Source organism: Rhinolophus sinicus, chromosome 15, assembly GCF_057876585.1.
Source record: "Rhinolophus sinicus isolate RSI-liver-muscle chromosome 15, RSI-T2T, whole genome shotgun sequence".
Taxonomy (NCBI): Eukaryota; Metazoa; Chordata; class Mammalia; order Chiroptera; family Rhinolophidae; genus Rhinolophus; species Rhinolophus sinicus.
In genome coordinates this window covers 125,155,398-125,179,333 of record NC_142515.1, presented here as the reverse complement: position 1 = coordinate 125,179,333, position 23,936 = coordinate 125,155,398, and the positions used below count along the sequence as shown (strand labels likewise).

At 39.4% G+C, this 23,936-nt stretch overlaps 1 protein-coding gene across 2 annotated transcripts in view; it reads right to left on the bottom strand.

The window, feature by feature from the left end:
* Positions 1–9,758: 9,758 nt before the first annotated feature.
* Positions 9,759–23,936, bottom strand: part of SCLT1 (sodium channel and clathrin linker 1) — a 95,697-nt gene continuing 81,519 nt past the window's right edge. The window contains exons 19-21 of one of the 2 annotated variants that reach the window (XM_019749028.3): positions 15,382–15,460; positions 12,888–12,983; positions 9,759–10,308 (exon numbers count right to left, since the gene is read on the bottom strand). In XM_019749028.3, the coding sequence (XP_019604587.3) occupies positions 10,246–10,308; positions 12,888–12,983; positions 15,382–15,460 (238 nt within the window). In that variant the 3' untranslated portion in view covers positions 9,759–10,245. The remainder of the gene's footprint in view (positions 10,309–12,887; positions 12,984–15,381; positions 15,461–23,936) is intronic. The other variant, XM_019749029.3, reaches the window with a different exon arrangement.

Genomic DNA, 23,936 nt, shown 5'->3' with positions numbered 1-23,936 from the left:
GCATTGCTACCAGGAACTTGAATAACAATTCTCTCTATATCCTGACATTGCTTGGAAAGTTAAAGAGAATTGTTTAAAATCACATTATTTCTTGATAATGACTAGAATGAGGACTAATGTCTTTAAGACTTTAAATTGATGCAAAATCTTCAAATCAGTATTTCTGTGATAGAAAACATAATAAATCTGGTTACTTTTTACAAATAAGTCAAGCAATGTGGTATTTCCAAAATTAAATAGCAAAGATTAAAAAAAATCCTGTGTACCTTCATTCCTAATTAACACGAATGTATCCTGTCTGGTACTCTCACCAGGACTCGGCTTACAGTACATGGCTGAGTTTTTAGTACATTTACAATTATGGGTTAAATAGGGTTATTTTACCCACTAATCTGGCTGGTGGTTCTAATTTCAGGATTATCACTAGTGTGAAACGATTTCCTCCTGAAGCCAATCTTCTGTGGTGTTCCCCTCCGCCCTGTGGGAGCCCCACGGCACTTCCCTCCTTTCCCTGCTCGCTGCGGCTCTGCGCCAGCTTTACTGGTGATCATGTCTTGGCCTCATCTGGTCCCCAGTCCCAGGAAATCATACAGGATTGTATCAAACACTTTACAGTTGCTAAACACAAATCAACATATATTTATGTGTTTTTGGTAGCTATTTTATGTATATATAAAATAGATACGAGGTTGGACAATTAAGTTCGGGAACTCATCCTAGAAAAAGTGCTATATACCTGTGGGGACAGAGCTAGGAGTACAGTTTCCAGGCTCTCGGTCTCACGTGGAAAGGTGCTGGCTCAGGTAGTAAATGGCCATCAACTGTGATTGGATGGCCATCAGCTGTGGCTAGTTGGCCGTCAGCTGTAACCAGTGAGCCATTGGCCGCTAATATAATTGCCGTGGCTACGCTAGCAGAAAATGGGGGCTAGCAAGAAGATGGTGGCTGAGCTGGGAAGTGCGGATTGCAGTTAGCACGGCGGATGGAGCTGGCAAGTAAGGTTGGTTGGCAGAAACAAGTGGATGGCAGGTTGCGGATCCCGCCATCCACACTGTGGCTCCTGCTTCCTGTGTCTCCAACCAGCCGCCAGCGAGACTATAGTGGTGTGACTCCCCTAATGGCTCCGTGGGTGTTCCTTTTTGGCCTCACCACGTCCTGTGGTCTAATGTGGGGAGCGGGAGCTGAGAGACCCCCGCCTGTCACCCTGCATGATAATACCTCATTGCTGAATATCACTATGGTCACCTTCGAAATACTCCCCTTGGGAAGCTATGCACCGACACCAGCCCCTAGTCCACCCTTCAAAGCAATTTTGGAACTTTTTTTCTGGAATGGCCATCAGAGCTGTTGTCGTATTACCCTTGATGTCCTGAATGTCATCAAAATGTCTTCCTTTCAGTATTTCCTTTATCTTCGGGTAAAGAAAGAAGTCATTGGGGGACAGATCAGGTGAGTAGGGAGGGTGTTCCAATACAGTTGTCTGTTTACTGGCTAAAAACTCCCTCACAGACAGGGCCATGTGAGCTGGTGATGTGAGCTGTCGTGATGCAAGAGCCATGAATTGTTCGCGAAAAGTTCAGGTCGTCTAACTATTTCACGCAGCCTTTTCAGCACTTCCAAATAGTAAAGTTGGTTAACTGTCCAGTTGGTACAAATTCAAATGAATAATCCCTCTGATATCAAAAAAGGTTAGCAACAGCGTTGTAACAAGTTCACGAACTGTCAGACCACGTATATATTTTGAACTCGCTGTTTATAGTGAAGTGAGTTTGAGTCTCTTGGCCCAGATGCGTTACATCCCAGGGCACTCAGAGAACCTATAAAGGCAACTGCTCAATTGCTGTCGGCCAATGGAAGAGATGTCAAATCACGGTTCTGCGGCTTCCAGGGCTAAATGTCGCGAGTAGAAGGAATCTGGCATACGGCAGACCTGATCTGAAAGTCTGCGGGGCCAATGTCCACTCCGTGACTCTGGGCGAGCTGTTTCACTTCTATCACAGCTCTGTCTTTGGGAAGAGGATGCTGTCTACCCAGCAGGGTTGTTGGACTGTATGACATAATAAATGCATAATGCTGGTCCAGCGCCCGCACGTGATGGGTGTGCAGTAAGCAGGCATCAGCAATACGGAGCGGTATGGTTACTGTAGATTCAGGGCCAGAGTCGCCAGTGGGTTCTTTTGGTTATTGGGAGAAAAGTGACTGCAACTTCTCATTCTCTCTTAATCCCCTATAGTTTATATGAAAGGAGATGCTAGTCTCCTCTTTTTAATCTTCACAGGTCTAAGTGTTAACAGATTTCCTTATACATCGTATTAGGCTCTGATGGCTTGTTTACTTTTTTGGGGAAAAAAAGGATGAAAATATTGAACGACAATTTCCATGATGCCCTATTAAAGGGCTTAAAGTTTTGTTTTAACATAAAAGGAACAAACACTGTTTACTAGGATGCTGCATGGATTTACTAAGAAGAAATCCATCTAACTTTCTTCTTGGACTGCATTACTAGACTAGGTTGGAAAAGTATGACAGTTGTGGCACTAATGAACTTTGAGCAGGGAGAAGGATGGGCTTTTCTTGGTGTTTTTATGACGGTGTAAAAGCAGCCAAAAGGGCCAGATTACAAAGGGGCTGAATGACCAGGCCTCGTGGGTCCTTCCTGGTTACCCATTCCTGGAGTTGGTGGTTGGCATGCTTTAGGAGACTGACTGTACTCAGATCGATCAGTTCTCGTCTTTTCAATGATTTGAACAAAAATATGGGTGGCATGTTTATCTGCTCTGTAGATAACATTCATTGTAAAGAAAAAATTGTCATGGGTGCAAGAAATACAGCAGTGAGAGCCGGCCTGGTGGCCCAGGCGGTTGGAGCTCCGTGCTCCTAACTCCGAAGGCTGCCAGTTCGATTCCCACATGGTCCAATGGGCTCTCAACCACAAGGTTGCCGGTTCGACACCTTGAGACCCACAAGGGATGGTGGGCTGTGCCCCCTGCAACTAACAACGGGAACTGGACCTGGAGCTGAGCTGCGCCCTCCACAACTAAGACTGAAAGGACAACAACTTGACTTGGAAAAAGACCTGGAAGTACACACTATTCCCCAATAAAGTCCTGTTCCCCTTCCTCAACAAAATCTTAAAAAAAAAAAAAAAAAATACAGCAGTAAAACAAAATAAAACAGAAATGGTTCCCATGCTTACAGGTAACAAGTGGATGACAGCATTAGCAGTTGAAATGACTTTAGCACACTGTAATAATACAAATAGAATGAAGTTTACAGGGATAAATGATTAGTCTGGCTTCTGGGGCAAAGATATGGTTTAGCAACAAAATATTTGGAAAAGCTTTACGATTTTAGTGAACAATATGCTCAGTATCTATCCAACAGTGTCATTCAACTTCCAAAAAAGCTAACATAATTTTAAGCTGCATTAATGGAAATGTAGACTCTAGAACAGTAACTCTCATTTTTTTCTCATCTGAAATACTAATGAGAAATTCTATGTACATTGCCACGAATCACTAACTACAGTAATTGTCAAAGTGTGCTTCCCTAAGAGAATACGTCAGACTCTTAGGATGGGGGGCAGGGCAAGGGGATGTGGTTTGAGTCTCATACGCTGTTCCCCACACTTAGGCAGGTATCACCCTCTTCCCACCCCTTTCAATCATGATCTAGAACAAGAAACTGATAGTTCGTACTTTGAATATAATGTCGGTTCTGGGCGTAAGACGGCTGCATCCCACACACACCTGGTGTAAAGCAGGTGCTCAGTAAATACTGGACGAGTGAAGGATGTAGGCGAATAGGGGTGCTTTCACAGACCAGAGCCTGGTTGGCCAAGACTCAAAACCAAGTCCTCTGACGAAATGGAGGTGTATACGAAGTGCAGGGAGAGCAGTGATTATTTTTAAAAGGCTGAAGACCCGCCCTACACGTATATAGCAGATGGTTTAGACTCTGTCTCACAAGGTAGAAGTAAGGCAGGGAGACACATTTCAGTCCACTGTCAGGAAGACGTGGCTAACGGTCAGAGCTGGTGGAAAGTGGAGTGGGCCATCTCAATGAGAGCAAACGCCCCTGCAGTGAATTTCAGCAGCTGTGCACAACGCCTGGAGTGATTTGTTACGAAAAATAAAGTGGTGAACTTTAAGAACGTGTATTTGAGAGGAAATAAACTCGAGCAGATTCAAAGTTATCTCTCAAATGTGATTCTCATTTGCTTACAATCCAATATAGTTTCTGAGTGGAAGAAACAAGAATGGGGCGAGAGTCAGAACACTGGTGGTGTCCAGGGAACCCTCCAGGGGCCCGTGGCAGTGTCCCGGGGGCTAGAAGACCACTTAGTGTATGTTTTTCTCTAGGCGGGTGGATGCCAGCATTATACAAAATTACTTCAAGAATGTCTTTCCAGCCTATGAGTTTTGTTACCTATATGCGCATATTTATTTAGTTCTTCCTTATATACATACTAAGAGCCCTGCTACTGTCACAATGGCCACACATTTCTCTAAGTTTTAAGGGCTGGGGGGACACTAGGGACAGATATTGGGGTATTGCTGTGTCCGTCTCCTCTATGTAGACACAGCTATGTGTTTATAGACATTTTTAACTAAACTAAAAAAATAATCATTATTTCTGATAAAAATATAAAAAAAGCTCATTACAGATTTGTTATTTTGGAAAAATAACGATAAAACATATTATGGTTAAAGAACAGATTTTATGGTAAAATGCTTAAAGTGTTTTTCACTCTTTTTTTTAAATTAAATTTATTGGGGAGAGAATTGTTAGTAACATTACATAGATTTCAGGTGTACAATTTTGTATTACGTCATCTATAAATCCCATTGTGTGTTCATCACCCAGAGTCAGTTCTCCTTCCATCACCATATATTTGATCCCCCTTACCTTCATCTCCCACCCCCCACCTCCCACCCCCCTTACCCTCTGGTAACCACTAAACTATTGTCTGTGTCTATGAGTTTCTGTTTCTCATTTGTTTGTCTTGTTCTTTTGTTGTTTTTGGTTTATATACCACATATCAGTGAAATCATATGGTTCTCTGCTTTTTCTGTCTGACTTATTTCGCTCAGCATTACACTTTCAAGATCCATCCATGTTGTCACAAATGTTCCTATATCGTCTTTTCTTACCGCCGAGTAGTATTCCATTGTGTATATATACCACAACTTCTTTATCCATTCATCTATCAAAGGACATTTTGGTTGTTTCCATGTCTTGGCCACCGTAAACAAAGCTGCAATGAACATTGGAGCACACGTGTCTTTATGTATAAATGTTTTCAGATTTTTTGGGTAGATACCCAGGAGAGGGATTGCTGGGTCATATGACAATTCTATTCGTAATTTTTTGAGGAACCTCCGCACTGCCTTCGATAATGGCTGTACCAGTCTGCATTCCCACCAACAGTGTATGAGGGTTCCTTTTTCTCCACAGCCTCTCCAATACTTGTTACTATTTGTCTTGTTGATGATAGCCATTCTGACTGGGGTGAGGTGATATCTCATTGTGGTTTTGATTTGCATTTCTCTGATGATTAGTGATGTTGAGCATTTTTTCATATGTCTATTTGCCATTTGTATGTCCTCTTTGGAGAAATGTCTCTTCAACTCCTCTGCCCATTTTTCAATTGGGTTGTTTGTTTTTTTGTTGTTGAGTTGCATGAGTTCCTTGTATACTCTGGATATTAGCCCCTTATCGGAGGCACTGTTTGCAAAAATCTTCTCCCACTCAGTTGGTGGCCTCTTTATTTTGTTGATGGTTTCTTTTGCTGTGCAGAAGCTTTTAAGTTTCATATAGTCCCATTCGTTTATTTTAGCTTTTACTTCCATTGCCTTTGGAGTCAAATTCATAAAATGCTCTTTGAACCCAAGGTCCGTAAGTTTAGTACCTATGTTTTCTTCTATGCAGTTTATTGTGTCAGGTCTTATGCTTAAGTCTTTGATCCATTTTGAATTAACTTTGGTACATGGTGACAAATAGCAGTCCAGTTTCATTCTTTTGCACATGGCTATCCAATTCTCCTAGCACCATTTATTGAAGAGGCTGTCTTTCCTCCATTGTATGTTTTTAGCTTCTTTGTCAAAAATTATCTGTCCATATTTATGTGGTTTTATTTCTGGGCTCTCAATTCTATTCCATTGGTCTATGTGTCTGTTTTTCTGCCAATACCATGCTGATTTGATTATTGTAGCCCTGTAGTACAAGCCAAAGTCAGGGAATGTGATACCTCCATTATTGTTCTTTTTTCTTAAGATTGCTTTGGCTATTTGGGGTCTTTTGTGGTTCCAAACAAATCTGATGATTTTTTGTTCTATTTCTTTAAAATATGCCATTGGGATTTTGATGGGGGATTGCATTGAATCTGTATATTGCTTTGGGTAATACGGCCATTTTAACTATGTTGATTCTTCCAATCCATGAGCACGGAATGTCTTTCCATTTCTTTGTGTCTTCTTCAATTTCTTTCAAAAATGTCTTATAGTTTTCAGCATATAGGTCTTTCACGTCCTTGGTTAAGTTTATTACTAGGTATTTTATTCTTTTTGCTGCAATTGCAAAAGGAATTGTTTTTTGTATTTCTTTTTCTGAGATTTCATTGTTAGTATATAGGAAGGCAATGGACTTTTGTACGTTGATTTTGTAGCCAGAAACTTTATTGTATTCATTGATTGTTTCTAATAGCTTTTTGGTGGAGTCTTTAGGGTTTTCTATATATAGCATCATGTCATCTGCAAAGAGTGATAATTTAACTTCTTCATTCCCAATTTGGATGCCTTTTATTTCTTTCTCTTGCCTGATTGCTCTCGCAAGGACTTCCAACACTATGTTGAAAAGCAGAGGTGATAGGGGACAGCCCTGTCGTGTTCCTGAACGTAGAGCAAAGGGCTTCAGTTTTTCACCATTAATTATGAGATTAGCAGAGGGCTTGTCATATATGGCCTTATTGTGTTAAGGTATTTTCCTTCTATACCTATTTTATTAAGTGTTTTAACCATAAATGGATGTTGTATTCTGTCAAATGCTTTTTCTGCATCAATTGATATAATCATATGATTTTTGTCCTTTATTTTGTTTATGTGATGTATCACATTGATGGATTTGCGTATGTTGAACCATCCTTGTGCCCCGGGGATGAACCCCACTTGGTCGTGATGAATAATCTTTTTAATGCATTGTTGTATTCGATTTGCTAGAATTTTATGTAGGATTTTTGCATCTGTATTCATCAGAGATATTGGTCTGTAGCTTTCTTTTTTTGTGCTGTCCTTACCAGGTTTTGGTATCAGGGTAATGTTGGCCTCATAAAGTGAGTTAGGGAGTACTGTCTCTTCTTCAATTTTTTGGAAGAGTTTGAGCAGGATTGGTATTAGATCCTCTTTGAAGGCTTGGTAGAATTCACTAATTTCACTCTTTCTTGATTTGTCTGAGAGCTGGCTTGGCAGACTGTGCACCTATGAAATATTCATATTTGCTGAATAAACGAATGACTGAATCATTGCTAATGTTCTCCCATATTTGGGGTAGTTCTCACACCAGAGGAGAAATTAGAAGATTGTTGGCTGCCCCAATTTGCATATTTGTATACAAAGAGAAGAAGAAGTAATCATATCTTTTCTTCCTCAGGGAGACACAATAAAGAAACATGAATAAATAAAATGAACTAGCTGTGTTGTCCCCAGTTTCAGATTTATATAATTTCTTTTCTCTCTTTCCTATTCATCTCCCTTGTCTCCAAAAACACAGTTCACAGAATGATACCTAATGTGTGTATTCATGAAGTCAAGACTGACCAACCCGAGAAATAGCAAAACTGCCCTACATTTTTACATTAGAAATCATTAGCTAACAAACTTTTCTACGAGACATAACCATACGCGCTCAGTTCTGTGGCTAAAAGTAGCTTAAGTCTGTTCAAATTCAGCAGAGGTCAGAAAGGCCTATTCTCTGCATATAAGTAGCCTGTCCTTTCCGTGGAGAATAAGGAGACCTCCACAGGGGGCTATTAATATTAAAGCATAAGAAGTAGGTGCCTGGGGCCACAGTTTGGAGAAAGTGCTAGTGCTTTTGCCTTGAAGAAATGAGTCTGGGAAGTTAGATTTTCTTTTTGAAAAAGGATAACAGTGCTTGTATTCTGTTTGTCTAGATTACAGGGGTGTCCAAACTTTTTTCAACGTTTTCCACCAAGGGCCATATGCGGTAAAATACACAAACAGCCGGCCACTCAATCGAGGTGAAGTACGTATTGCCTCACCTGGTTTATTTAAGTGAACTAAATATAATTTTGGAATTTGCTTCGGGCCAATTAACAATGGATTGCGGGCCACAGTTGGCCCGCGGGCCGTAGTTTGGACACCCCTGGTCTAAAATGTAAGTTTCTGAAGTGCTTTCTCCTACGGTCTCTTTTTTTTTTTTTTGGTGAGATATAATTTTAACATCTCTAAAAGTTTTTCAAAAATAAGTTCCACATCCTATATGAATATGAACATAACATTACATGGAAATTGTCTGTGAATGACATGGGAAGGAATTTACATTAGAGAAAGAAAACATTCTCTGCGAAATGGAAATAAGCTAAGTGCCTCCTCTGTAATCACCATGTAACTGTCCTATTGGTATGATTTGTCTCAGTCATTGCACTTGACACTAGCAGTGATTTGCCTCCTACTTAGAAGATCCGATTTCCTCCCTCCAGTTTTTCTCACATTGGATTCTCCGGGTTACAGCTGTCTCACTGCTCCTGTTCAGCCTCCCTCCCTGAGCTCAGTCTCTTCCTGAGCTCATTCAACAAACGAAGGCATTTACTAAAGGGCCTGTCCTTAAACACTGAGCGTCAGTGTCTGAACAAACAGTTATTAAATACTCTCCACGTGCCAAGAACTCTGCTGTGTGCTATGAGTACAATGATGGGTGTCGTTCTCAAGGAGCTCGCAGTCTGTTGAGGAGGAGATGACATTAGAGAAAAAAAATTCACAAGGTTAATTGCGAGCTTTGACAAGTGCTATGAAGGACAATACAGCACACCGGTAAGAGCATTACAACAGGGGCCCTGACCTAGTGTGGAGGCCGAGGCAGGCTCTCTGGGGCAGCGATGTTTGAGTAGTGACCTGAAGCATGCACACGTGGCACGGTATGCGCAGACCTTGTGTGGGGACGGAGGACGATGGTGGATGTAAAAGAGGGCCAGCATTAGGGGAGAGCACTGGCCATGGAGGGGCAGAGGCACCCAGTGACCTCGCATGAGATGCCCAGGCAAGGCCGGTGCTCTGTGCCTGGTGCTGGCTTCAAACCAAGGAGCCCTGACCAACCCAGTTTGTTAGCGTTGTCCTCAGCTTCTGACTCTGGCTGAATATTTACACACCAATGTTTGCATGTCACCTCAAACTCAATTCATTATCTTTGATCTGGACTTTCTTCTGTAATTGTTAACAGTCTCCTAACTTGTTATCCACATGCAATCTATCTGCTCGAACCACCACAAAGCAGGGCGCACCAAGTTCAAATGAGGAGCAGAGACTAGCTAATGACATGACCTCTGGAAACAGGGCTGCAATAAGAGTTCAAGACTACGCATCCTCAGAGCTCAGATCCCATTTGATTGCTCCTGCTTTTTAATAACAGCAAAACGAAATAAAACAAAAAAAATCCCAAACCTCCCAAATTTTTAAATATCAGTATTTCATGAACACTGGAAATCATAGGAGTTAAAAACAAATCACTACAATTATACATTAAAATACATGACAGCATCAGTTTAGAAAGTGCATAATTTATTACATTTATGAGTTCATAATAAAACGGACACTTGGAACCCTGAAAAATATGTTAGGAGCACTAATTAGATGTAATTCCTCAAATTTGGGAACCTGAGATATTAAAATTCTAGCATTTTCTTAAAATCTCTTTCTCATGATTATCATAGTTTGAAAATTATGTTCTTCCACGGAAGAAAGGGGGAATTAAAAACTAGACATGTTGATGAAGGAAATGAGTTCTTCTCAGCTGGCTTTATTCTCCACTGAAGCTCAATATAGGATTATGTTTTCTTTACTTACAGGAAGCTGTCACCGTTCTGTTTTCCAATAACCCTCAAAACAGAATGGAAAATGCTTATGCAGACGACACAGGCCCGATCGACCACTCTCTGCGGGTCGGACCGTTTCTGTGCACGCCAGTCCAACAGCTGTCCCAACGCAAAGTTCTGTGAGGGAATGACGAATAGTTTTAAATATTTTCCAGATTCATCATGGAGGTTGCTTTTCTTCTCTGCACTGCAATCACACTGAGCTGCAATTAAAATAAGCAATAAGTATGTAGTTACTTGTTCTGTGGAAAACTTTAGACTAATACCAAGTATAACGCATCACAACCTAAAATTGTTGAGAACAATAATTTTAGGGGGTCTTGTAAGAGGTCACCTTTTGTGTTTATTTCTAGTTAACTCTTGAGACTTTAAAATGTCTGTATCATTCTAGAAATATGCAGGTCAAATATGACATTCCTTAGCTCAGTGATATATTCAGAATTCCAAAATATGTTTTATAGATGGATGAGGAACATCTAGATAAAAGTTAATCAGAAAAGTGGCAAAACACAAACTAAGTGTAAACTAGCACATTGCAGGGCTGGTAAAAAAAGATGACAGATCACAGTAAGAACAGTCTAATAGATAAATAATCTTTAAATATTAATTGGAATTGATTATAATTAATATGGAGTAAACACATAGTAAAAAAAAAAAAAAAAAAAAAAAGCCTAACAGTACAAAACTCCCCACAAAACCTAACAGTAAATAACATAAAAAAAGTCTTCCCATCATTGTCCTTCATTCCACAGCCCTCTTTCCAGAAACCACCAGTTTCTGTTTTTGTGTTTCAGTTTCTGTTTCGGTTTTCTGTTTTTTGTTCAGTTTTTTCTGTTTTTCTGTTTCAGTTTTTCATTCCAGTTTCTAAGTATATTTCTTGAAATATTCTAAATGAGGATATACACATCCATATACTTTCTCATCCCTTTTTATTTAAAAAATAATAAAGTACTACACAGACTTTTCATCTTGTTTTTTTCTTGCTAAACTATCTACCTTAGAAATAGTTCCATATTAGATCTACTTTATTCAACAGCTGCAAACTTGCCCTCCATGGATATTCTAAAACTTAACTAGTTTCCTGTTGATGGGCGTTTAGATAGTTTTTTTTTTTTTAATTTTTTATTCTTTTTAAGGAGGGTGCAGCTCACAGTGGCCCATGCGGGGATCGAACTGGTAACCTTGGTGCTACCAGCACCGCGCTCTAACCAACTGAGCTGACTGGCCACCCCTAGATAGTTTTTAATCTTTTAAAACTATAGGCACAACTGCAATTAGTATTGGACATGCTTCCTTGTATGGACTTGCCAAGTGGCAAGTCCACCAACTGCAGAATAAATTCTTAGAACTGCTGGGTCAAAGGTTATGTACATTCACAATTTTTGAGAGATACGACCAAACTGGGCTCCAAAGAGGCTGCACTAATACACACTTACATCAGTGACACGTGAAAGTGCAAGCACAACGTATCATCAGACTTCATGACCTGACAGGTGAGAAGTATGTGAATACAGTTTAAATTTGTACTTGTCTCTGGGTGAGAATGAGCATCTTCTGCGATGGCTACAAGCCATCTCTGTCTATTGTACTGTAGCACTCTCAGTGTGGGCTTAGCCACTCTTTGCATGTGTTTAAGAGATTAGCTTTTTTGTCACATGTGTTGAAATACTTTTCTTGACTTTATGATTTTTTTAAATGCAGAAATTTGAAATTTTACATAGTCACATTCATAGGTTTCTTTTCATAGTTTCTAAGTTTTGTTTTAAGAACGCCATCCTGTCAACAGAACACAATATGGCATTCAGTCGCTTCGAGTGATATACTTAGAACACAGAACCACAGTCCAAAGAATGATGATGGATGTAGAGCAAAGGTAAACCGGAAGAGCACATTTAGGCGTGACGAGTCAATACAATGCGGGGCTTGTGCTAAACCACTGCCATGACACTGGGCTGCACTGCAAAGTGTGACATGTTGCAGACAATGATAATCCTTTAACTCTGCTATTTCAGTAAGTGCCAGGCCCTTAGCAGGGTATTATTTCTAATAGCAGTTTCTGTTTTTCAGAGGAAAATGGGAAAATTAGAAAGCATTCAGAAAAGGCAAAGATAACGGTCTTTAAAAACTGAATACATGTCTTATAAGGAAAGTTTATGACTTGGACTCATTTAAGATGGGAAAAAAAATAATTAACTCCAGGAAATACATTCCTTTTTGTGTATGGAGAGAAGCTGAATGATTACTTTCCATCTTCAAATGAGAACAGAATGCAGGGAGAAAAGTTTAAGGAGGTGGATACTGACAAAACATTAAACAAAAAGCTCATAGAGAGAAAGGTGGGATCGTTGCCACCAGAGAGTTAAGTAGCAGGAGGAACAGTGTGGGACTGTGTAGGTGGAATTCTGTCTGGGGCGGGAGACCACTTTTCCACCCGTTTAATTTTTCAATTACAGTTAATGCTCAATATTATTTTCTATTAATTTCAGGTGTACAGCACAGTAGCTAGATGAGGTTTTCAATTTTTAATTTTACTTAATTTTACTTATTTTAGTGGCTATCATACTGGACAGTAGTTCTAGATTTAGGAGTCAACTGGAGGAGACTGATGTTTATTTGTTTCTAAAGTTTACCTTTTCTACCTGAAATACTAAAGAGACTAATTTTAAATAGTTTAATCAAGTAAAAACAAAACTACCAGTTCTCTGGGAACTCTTGAGGACCCTTCCTTAGCTTTGGTCCACGCAGACGATTTATTATCCAGGACAATGAGGACGCCCCCTACCTGCTGGGAAGCTGAGGCGGCTTTCTGCTCTGCCTGACTTAAGCGCCTCTGAAGTCTGTTGGCTTTTTCTTGATGCTCTAGAATTAACTTTTCACTCTATTAAAGAGAAATATAAAACAAACAAATTAGAAATCCACATATGACATGGAGATGTTTTATGGAATAATCAATGAAAAATCTGGACATCATTTTACCACTTACAAAATGCAAAGATAATACATCTCCAAATTTATATTATTTTCAAGTTATCAACTGCAAAGTTCAAAGTTGGTTTTACATTCTGACTAAATTGTTTCCCCCCCTACATGCCAAAAACAACAACAACAACAAAGTGAATTAAATCCAAAGGAAAGTGAATCAGAAGTTAGGAACAAGACTTTCGATTTCTGATCTGTTAACCGGAGATGCTAGCTCACTGCCTTGGATGTGGAGAGAATGAACACACCGCTGGACCTCCCTCCCAGCCAGAGCTTCAGGAGGGCATGAATCCTGGGAATGTGCAACCCACCGCATGCCCGTGGCACTGCCCTGCTGGCCAGTGCACTTACAGCCACGGTGCTAGGGCGAGCGTCTAGGGAAACTGTGATGTCATCATGATGACAGTTCAAGGAACAGAAAATATTCATTCTAGAAATCCTGATTTTCACAGAGCCAGACGTGTCTTAAATGACTTATATACTTATATGACTTAAAGGTATTCTTTAAAAGGAGAAGAACTCTGTTTCTACATGTTCCCCCAAACATCTGTATACTCCAGAGGGTATTAGGGTCAATAGAGTTATTAAGGTATTGTTATCGGCTGAATTATGTCCCCAAAAGAAGATGTTGAAGGCCTAGCCCCCAGTACCTAGGAGGTGGCGTATTTGGAAATAGGGTCTTGAAGACACAGGGAGCACCCCACCAATACACCAAGGGACGCCAGAGGCGACAGGGGCCAGGAGCCGGCATGAAGCGGGTTCTCCGGGTCTTCAGAGGGAACCAACCCTGCCTGACTTCTCCATCGAGCGCCTCTGACCCCTGACTTGTGAGACAGTCAATTTCTGTTGTTTAAACCACCCAGTTTGTCCTGCTACTATAGCAGAACAACTATCTCAGGAAACTATCCAGGCATCATGACTATAAATGTCACAATATGCTGTCACGCAGACAAGTTCAAAGAAGCTGTCAATTAAAAAACGTATTGTCCCTCTCCATACTTACTCGCCCGAAAAAAAAGTTTTTGTACAACTAGAATTGTAATTCAGTCTTTTCTGGCACCTGTCGGAATCAATAGTAACCAGCTTAATCAGGAATAGCAAGAAGACACTTTTGATGAAGAAGTATATAGTTCCCGGGTCTTAACATGTAAGTGATAACAGTGAATGTCATGCCTAGTAATATAAAATATTGAAATAACAGTATCCTGTTAAAATGAGCTCAATATATTTCTTATTGTGCCCAAAAGCAAAATTAAATTTTATGAAGAGAACTATATTGGCTGTTCTAATTTACCAAGTTGTTTAAATATGTAGTTTTAAATTTAAGAGGTGCATCATTAACTCAGAGAAAACTTGGGGAAAAAAAATCCCATCACCTATAATTATAATTTTCATAGTCACAATGAGACTACATATAATGTACACTCTTCTCCGCTGCTACAATAATGGTTAAGGCACAGTCCAGATTAGGTAAATCATATTATATACGCAACCGTTCTCTTTCAATTAGTCATCACTGTTGCTTCTGATCTTCCAACATTACTGACATTACTGTGTTGAATATCTTCTTTTAAATGTTTTCCTACTTTAAATGAAACTTCCTTAGGACAGATTCTTGGAAGTGGGAACTCCATCAAAGAGCACTTTAATGGCTAGTGTTTAATTGTTTTCTAATGCTACAAAACCTAAGAGTAATAATTCCACTATTGCTCTCATAGAATGACTCAGAGACAGCAGACCACACGGACTATTCATGAAATTCCAACAAACGCATTCGAAGTCAGAACATCAAAAGAAGAATGAGTTCTGGAATGCTTTAATCATAATCTAGAAATTGTTTACTAACTTCAAAGAAAACAGTGATGAACTCTTGCTATATTTAGTTCTAAAGCAATAATCTAAAGAAGTATTTTAATATATTTCAATAGGCCAAAATATTTTCACATGTCTCCTGTGATGGAGGAAAACAAAATAAAATGGGTTAAAAAAATAATCTTAGACATGCATAGAAATAAAGAGGATCCTAACACATTCTCCGAAACACTGCACAAGGTATACTGGTACAACTGAAATAGGAGCCCTACCTTTTGTCATTTATATGATGAATGCTGACCTTCAAAGCTTTTATTCACAGTAAGTGTGGACTCTTAGGGTTATGGGTGATTTCTACAAGAAACGCTCACATCTGTATGGTCATGTCCAAGTCCAGAATTAGCTGGGACTTGGCTCAGGTAAAATCCTACAACATGCATATCAGGCTGCTGCAGAAGCCCTTCCCGGGAGAGCCATTATCTCACCTCAGCTACCTTTTCATTTGCTATTTCCAGCTGAGAAAGCAGCTCTTGAGTATGAAGTTTCTGTCGACTCAGCTCACTCCTATTAATCGAGAGAGAGAGAGAGAGAGAGAGAGAGAGAGAGAGAGAGAGAGAGAGAGAGAAAGCCATTAATATAACTGTTCTAAAACCTAGTAAAATAGAATCTTTATTAGTAAGATACATGTTCATGTTTTGAACAAAAATTTCATCTTGTGTGTAAAATAAAGTTGCTTATTAATAGACCACATCTTAAAGGACTCATTAGTTTCTTCATAAAATGCACATATATTCTAGAGGTTGGTTGTACAACAGTAAGTATACTTAACACTTAAACTGTACACTTAAAAATGGTTAAGATGATAAATTTAATGTTATGTACATTTTATCCCAATTTAAAAGTGGTTAAAATGGTACATTTTATGTTATAATTTACCACAGTAAAAACAAAACAAAAATACCCCGGATACATATATATTAAAAGTGTCAAAGTTTCTTCAATATTATTATCTTGAGGTAGTATTTGGCACTAAAGTGAAAGTATATTCATATTAAACAGATGTAGTATTGGTTATAGAATCTCATAAGCTATTGGGATTCTTAGGTATAGTATGCATTTTAATTCATATACAGTTAGTATATTCAGGACTGGTATTTAGCTTTGGTTGTATATGTGCTATGTTTTATACATTCATATCCTTTATGCGGTATTAACTGGAATTATCTTACTCACAGAACTTTTTTTTTCTGTTCAACATATATGCATTATATTGTTTTTGGCCAAAGATAATTTCAAGAGTCCCAGGTCAGAAGTAGATACAACACAGTCTTAAAAATAACTTAAAAAAAGATCAAATCAATTTCTAAGTATTAACATAGTTAATTCAGGATTGGTTTTTATCCTTTGACCTCACTTCTGCTTCTTAAAAAAATCAACATAATAAGACTTGCAAAATAACTTCAGCTTTGATTTTTTCCAAAGGAGCTACACAAACAGCTTAAAAACTTGGCCTCTTAAGTGTCCTATATTTGAATGAATAGTTGTTAAAATCCGGAAGCAATTTGTTATAAATACCCAGGCGAGAACAAAAAATGATGTCGCCCACAAATCAATTCTACAACTATTTACTGAGCAGTCTTTATGGGCCGAGTGCAAGCTTTACGGTGGTAAACAGAGCTGTTGCCATAACAGCACTTACAGACTAAGGAGGCGATGGCTTATTCTGGCTCAGCAGCGTCATCAATACAGGCCACTGACTATGCGAGCTGACGTATTTATTATTGATTCTGTGACAGACAAACCCCAATGTTTTATCTTGGCTTTATTTTGGTGGTAATGACAAAGTAGAATCAATTACTGTGCTACTTTAAAGTATCTCAGGTGACTGCAAATTCTTGCTGCTCCCCAAGAAAGCAAAACAAAACAAAACACTACACAGAACGACTGAAGTGGCCAGTCTTAGGCCAAGTGTAATTAAAGGTCAAAGTTATGCACACTAGTGCTGATGAGAAATAACCTTTGAGTACTATTGAGATGAAGATAAAACAATGATGTTTATAAAGTTAGTCAGCATTCAGTTTATAGAAAGCCTTTTCAGAAAATACCTACTGAACAGTCTGACGTCTAAACTATTTACTTATTTACCAATGACAATTTACTTGAGTGATAGTAACACTTTCTAATAAATCCTATTCGATAGTAATAATTTTCTACAAAATTTAAGATCACAAAGATACAAATGATTAACTTTAAGTTACTTTTTATTGTATAAGTATTTATTCTGTTGTGTATCAGGCGTTTTACTCCCACTGGAGGTCCAGCAACTTCATCCTTCCTCTTGGTCTCCTTATACACTGGTACTCAGCAGACCTTGGCAAATAGTAGTGAAGACGAAGATGATGATGATGAGGATGATGACGGCGATAGCAGTAGATACTTTCATAGTGCTTACTATGTGCCTGGTACTATTTTAGGTGCTTTTTATAAATTACCTTAGTTTTCATGATAACCCTATGAGATACCCATTTTTACATATGAGCAAATTAAAAGACAGAGACATAAGAGGAAGGTTAAGTAACTTGCTTAGAGTCACATAGCTAGTCAGTTGCAGAGTCAGGATTGAAAAACCCAGTGCTTTGGTTCTAAAGTGTGTGCTCTGAACTACACATCCCAGGGCTGCAGCCTGGCAGGCAACTGCTAAATGAATAGTGAAAGAGCATGTATGTGTGAGTGTACTGGGCATCCTAGACATACAAATATTTACACATTTATGTGAAAACAGAACAAGTTATATCTTTACTTTCGACGTGTTTCCTAAAGGTTTGCCTCGCAAACCTACTGCTCATCCAGCCACTCAGTTTTTACACTGACAACATCTCTGTCCCCATTGCCTAAGTTAAAAACCTGAAAGTCAACTCTATTTCTCACTTTCTCTTAAATGCAACATCTAGTTTGCTCCTAAATAGATCCTGCCTTTACAATGTCTCTAGCATCGAGTCTTCACTTCTATTCAGTGTTACCATCACAACTCAAGTTCTTATAACTTAATTTGTATATATATTGCAGTAGTCAACTGCTCAGCCTTCTCAACGTCAAGTTAAAAATATCTGCAAAGTACCCATGACTACACATGGAAGGGCTCAGTGAACGCAGTGGTCTGGCCCTTCTAACTCACACGTCACTAACACGTATCTCATTCTAAAACACCACTTTGATAATTTGCCCCCTTGAACGATAATTTCCAGGGCTCTCTGCTATTGGACAAAATAGTCCAAATTCCTGAGATTGGCATTCAAGATTCTCCGAAATTTTGTGTAATGTATCCTTCCAACCTTATCTCCAATAGCAGCCTTCCAACCTCAGCTGGGCTCTCACTGTCTTGAAAACCAACCATGTATGTATCACCACTAGGCTCACATTATACCATTTTCTGCAACCTCTTTTTCAGATTTGCCGTCAAAATCCAGCTCATTCTTTAAGGTTCCATCCTTGCCCCACTTCTTTCCAAGATTCCTTCCCAATTCATTTTAACCCAGGCTGGTCTCTTTTCACATCAAAGCTTTATACTTATTTTATGTACAAGACATTTAGCAATTCCGTATTACAATGCTAATTAGTGGATTATATTGTATGTACACACACACACACACACACACACACACTCCAACAATGTAAATTTTTAAAACGGGGATTGTTTTGGTTTCCAAAGTACCTACCACAGTGCTTTACACATAGAAATTCAATAAATACTGGGGGTGCCAAAAAAAAGTAGAGACTTTGGTCAACGTTGCTCAAGCAGCAGTTTGCCGTAACTAGAAGTGTCTGCACGCTGATTGTAACACTTTGAGCACCTCTTGTAATTGCAGAAGTCAAACATGACTTGTATTCATCTTTTGTTATCGGTATATGTCGAGTAGTACTATTTTAATAGTTTTCCTTTCTTAAAATGTGTAGACATTTTTTTTTGGCACCCTCTGTATTTGCTTATTTATACCTAATTTCCTATAGAAAACCTAGTAAACATTTACTGAGGATTCCACCACAAAACATATTTTAGATAAAGATTATTTTTATTTACTTAGATTTATTTATATTCTACTTCTTTGTACAAAGGATTTGAACAGGCTAAGACAAGGTTATTTTTCAGTTAAGCATTTCCTTTTCTGAATGAAATATTAAAAGGTGTTAAAGGGTAGAGAGAAAAGTGGGTTTGCCAACGACCCCCTGAGACTTTCTAGAGCCCATCTGTTAGTACTTTGCAACTGCTTATTTCTCTGACAGGACATTTCATTGTAGGGTACAGGAAAGACCCAGGAGGATGATGTCACTCTGTGTGACGTAGGAGAAATTTTCTCTTCATTAGATAACATAATTGTGAGTACCCTGCACCATTAGTGACTTGGAAAACCATTAGATAAGACTTTGCACAAAGTTTCCCAGTGGTACTACAGTTGAAACACTTGCCAAGTAAAGTTCTCCACTGGAAATCTTTAAAAACACAACCATTCTAACCTGTCAGGGAGGATTTAAGTGCAGCCTGCCAGAAGGTAGGGCTTCCCAGGTTTCCTCCTTGCCAGAGAATGGCACTGCCGTCTACCCAGACGCTCCACGCAAAAGCTTAGGTGTCACCTTAGATTCCTCCCTTTTCCTCATCCCCTATATTTGATTTATCAGTAGGTTCTGTCCCGCCTCCCTAATATATTGCATATCTGCCCACTTTTCTCCATCTTTACCAACGACACTCTGTTCTAAGCAGTATCATCTATTGCCTAGAAAACTGTAATAATCTAACCTCTGGTCTCCCTGACTCCATTTTGGCCTGTTCGCTAGTCTGTTTTCCATACAATGTAGAAATAAAGTGGTCTTTTAAAGATCTGAGGATGTTTAAAATTCTCCCATGATTTCCCATTGCCGCATTGCCTTTAACTTAAAATAGTCTTACTTAAATATCTTACTTAAAATAGCCTACAAGAGTCTCAGGATCTGACCCCTGCTTCGTTCCTCATCTGATGGCATTCTCTCTCCTCACTCACTAGGCTTTAATTGCGTGGGTCTACACCTTCTAACACTGGACCTTTGTACTCGTTGCTCTTCCATCTGCCTGCAGTATTTCCTGGCTTTTCTGTATAGCTGATTTCTTCTTGCCATTCAGGCCTCAGGTTAAATGTCAACTTTCCTGATTACTTTTTAAAGAACAGCCCACCTCTTTCAGTCCCACCATGTCCCAGTGACTGACTGTCCCTTGCAGCGCCCCTTCGTTTTGTTCATCCCCTTAGACGTCTCACACTACCTTGTCTGCGTGTTGGCTTGCCGTCTTACCACTGCTCTCTCCCCACCAGAATGAAAGCTCCAAAAGGGACCAAAGGAAGCTGCGTGCACAAGGCTCGGCCCAGCGCCTGGCACACATAAGGCGGTTCTTAGTCTGGGCAAATTTTAGTTAAACACCCATAATTGGTTAACTAGTCCATTCAATAGTAACATTTCTAATATCCTATGACTTGCTTTGTCCAAGTTTTTACTACCTACTTGTTCTCATCTCAGAACTAATTAGATAATTCAGTGATTACATTTTCACAGTAGCCATCAGGTGGTATAATAAATTTACGACATTACCATTACGAAAACCAACATGATTTAGAGCTTTATTTATAAAAATCATTCATAGGAAACTTATTTTAAGAAGTTATTTGAAGAATGAACTCAAAGTTACAAAGTAGTGGGTGAGTTTTCTCACAGCATCTCATTTTAAGTGATCTTAGGATAACACTGGAGGAATCCTAAAGTTCATTCAATTCCATAAATAATAAGTGTTTGTTACATTCTACGTACTATACTGGAGAGGTGGGGGTGCGGCACAAGATATCCAGTCACTGCCATAGTGAATTTAGAAATTCTAGAAATATTGAAAAGCTACTAGGTTTATAATATCGGTAGTAAATGCTATAAAAAATCCGCATTGCTATGGGAACACCTATGGAGGATTATGGGATTAGAGCTCTCGCTCCAGAAAAAGTAGGCTTTTAAGCTGATATCTGAAAGATAAATAGAAGTCAGATGGACAAAAGCAGGGTAAGGAAAAGAAGAGTGTTACAATCAAATCCATGTGTGAAGGCCAGAGAATAAGAAAGAATAATAGATTTATAAAACTTAAGGAAGTGCAGAATGAATGGGGCACAGAGAGTTACTAGGAGGTAGGTATAGGAGTGAGAGAGGAAGAAGCTGAAAACACAAGACAATACCGATTGCAAAGGGTCTTACATGTCTTGATGGAAATTGAGACCATCATCAGTACACTGGGGAGGTGCTGCAGTATTTCAAGAAAGAAGTGACATGATCAGATTTGAGTATCAGAAAATCTTGCTGATTATAGCAGGAAAAATAATAAGGAAACATGACTGTGGTACATTAGGGGGTTGTCGCAGTAATCCAGGTGAACAATCTTGATAGCCTCAACTATTAGAGGGAAACGGACAGATTCAAGAGATACCGGGGAGGCGATAAAATCAGTAGTACTTGATTTAGGGGCATGAGAAGAAGGGTTTCAGAATGACACCTGGAGCTTTGTTTGGGCAACTGAGTCGGTATTACCACTCATGGACATGGGAAATACAGGATGAAATAAAAACTTGGGCTAGGCATGAAGTAATGGTAAGTCCTGAGTTCGAGGTACCTATGGAAATGTTCAACAGAGAGGTGGAAATATAGATTAGTTCAAAATGGTCAGCATTTGAAGCTGTTTTATAATAGCAATGAGCCCTTTTCTGTTTGTCTCTGTCATAGAAATGGGTATCTTAACCCACGATGAAAGAGAGATTTATTTTATATAAGAGAAGTTATGGTTCCTTAAGGCATGAGATAAGAGCTTGAAATTTGGGCCAATATCTCAGACTTTATAATTAATTACTATAATTTCTCAGATCATTCTGCTATTATTGAGGCACAAGTTAAGATAAGAATGAGCCATGCATATTTCGGTTAATGCAGCCGAAGGGAACTTGTCTCAGGGCATGAAATACTTTCGTGATGACTGAAGAGTAAATCACACAGGCTCTATTCTGTGTTAGAGGAGAGAATTACAAACAAAAGGTGTACTATTCATTTCAGGGAAATGATGGATCTGCCAGCTGCAGCAAGTACTTTTTCTTCGAAACTCTCTTATGACAAATTAACATAGCATGTGCCAGATGTTTTTTTTTCTGTTGAATTATACTATAATATGCTTCAGTTACTTTTAGTAATTATGCATTTTGTAATCTGCCAGTACCTGCAGCTGCCTCTCATCCTGTTAATTAAAAAAAAAACAAAAAACACAGACACACAAAAAACAGCAGTTATGGCAGCCAAACATTACAGATATATAGCCAAGAATAATATTTTAGAGATTAAAGAGAATTCCTTGGGCTCAAATGCTGTCCAATTATATATACATAGTTTTGGACAAGAGAAGAAAATATTATATATTGTATATTCATTCATTCATTCAATGCAATTTTATTAACCACCTACGTGTCAGGCAAGATGTTAGCTCATGGTCTTGTGGAAGACGTGCACGTAAACGATAGTTCTGCTATAATTCAGTAAGTACCGAGAAGAATGCGCAGAATGGTATGGGGGTGGAGGAAAAGGAACGACGGGGGCTGTCAGGGGACTTCAGATGCTTTACAGAAACACATGGTGTTTGAGATGGGTCTGGGAGAAGATGTTTTCAGGTGGGGAGTTGGGAACAGACATCAGTAGAAATAACCAGCATGTACAAACCACTGCTAGAATCACCCTTGAGTCCTCTCTTTACCTTCATCCTCCGCATCAAATCTATCAACACCTTCCATTACGTCTAATAAAAAAAGACCCCTAACTAATCCACTTGTCTCCTTCTTAGTCTAAGCCACCATCATCTCTTAACAAGATTCTTGCAATAGCCTTCTAAGTCTTTCTCCAGCTTTTATACTCGCTTCTATTTTCTACCTAGAAGCCAGAGTGATCGTAAAAAAAGAAAAATAAAATCCGACCAGGTGACTTCTTTCAAAACTTCCCACTGGCCTTCATCCACAGTTAAAACTCTTTAACCTGGCTAACAAAACACTACAAGATCAAGGGTTCCTGTGTACAGCAGAAACGTGCCATGTGCTCCATTCCCGTTTCCCGGACTCCTATGCAGTGAGGTCGGGTCCCTAGGAGTAGTTTGGCCAACGAAGGGACAAGGAAGTGATGCTGTCACTTCAGAGCTGATTTCCTTAAGAGCCACAGTTCTTCTTCCGTCCCCTCTTCTCCCGTTCCAGTGATCTGGGAAAACTACAAGTTGAAGATGGTGGAACCTCTACCAGCAGAGCTGTCCTGCCAAACTGCCTTAGACACGTACTATGAGCAAGAAATAAGCCTTTGTGTGTGTGTTTAGCTCCTGGGGTTTCCGAGTTCGCTTTGTGTGATGGATGGCATTACTTGATACAATACATTGCAGAAACCAGCCACTATTGCCTTCACTTTGCATACTATTTCTTCTCCTTCAAACATACCATATATTCCTGCCTTGGGATCTTTACACTAGCTGTTTGCCCTGCTTGAAATGCTCTGCTCCTGACGTGTAAATGGCAGGATCCTTTTTGTCATTAGCTCTCATCTTAAGATTAATTTCCTCACGGGGTCTTCCCTGTCTACCGGTTTCAGGTTTCCACCCCTTCATCACCATACCGGCTGGTTTTAAATTTCTGCATAGTACTCATACCCGATTGTAAACACGTATGTATTTATTTGATAATTTCCACTTCCCCATCAATAATCCAACATCTTCATAAGAAAAAGGCGCTGGGGGTGGGGGGGGTGGGGAGGCTGGGCTTTGCTGTGTCCTCAGAACTCAAAGAACCATGACGGGTGAACGAAGTGCACACTGGGAGTTGTAAGGCCGGACGGAGCAGGACTGGTGTATTGGGATGGCTCCTCAGTGTGGCCGCGATATAAGGAACGTGAAGGACAGAGGGAGCGTGGAGTACTTCTGACAACAAATGAAGTGAAGGAAGGATGGTAAAAAGGCTCGAGGGAACAA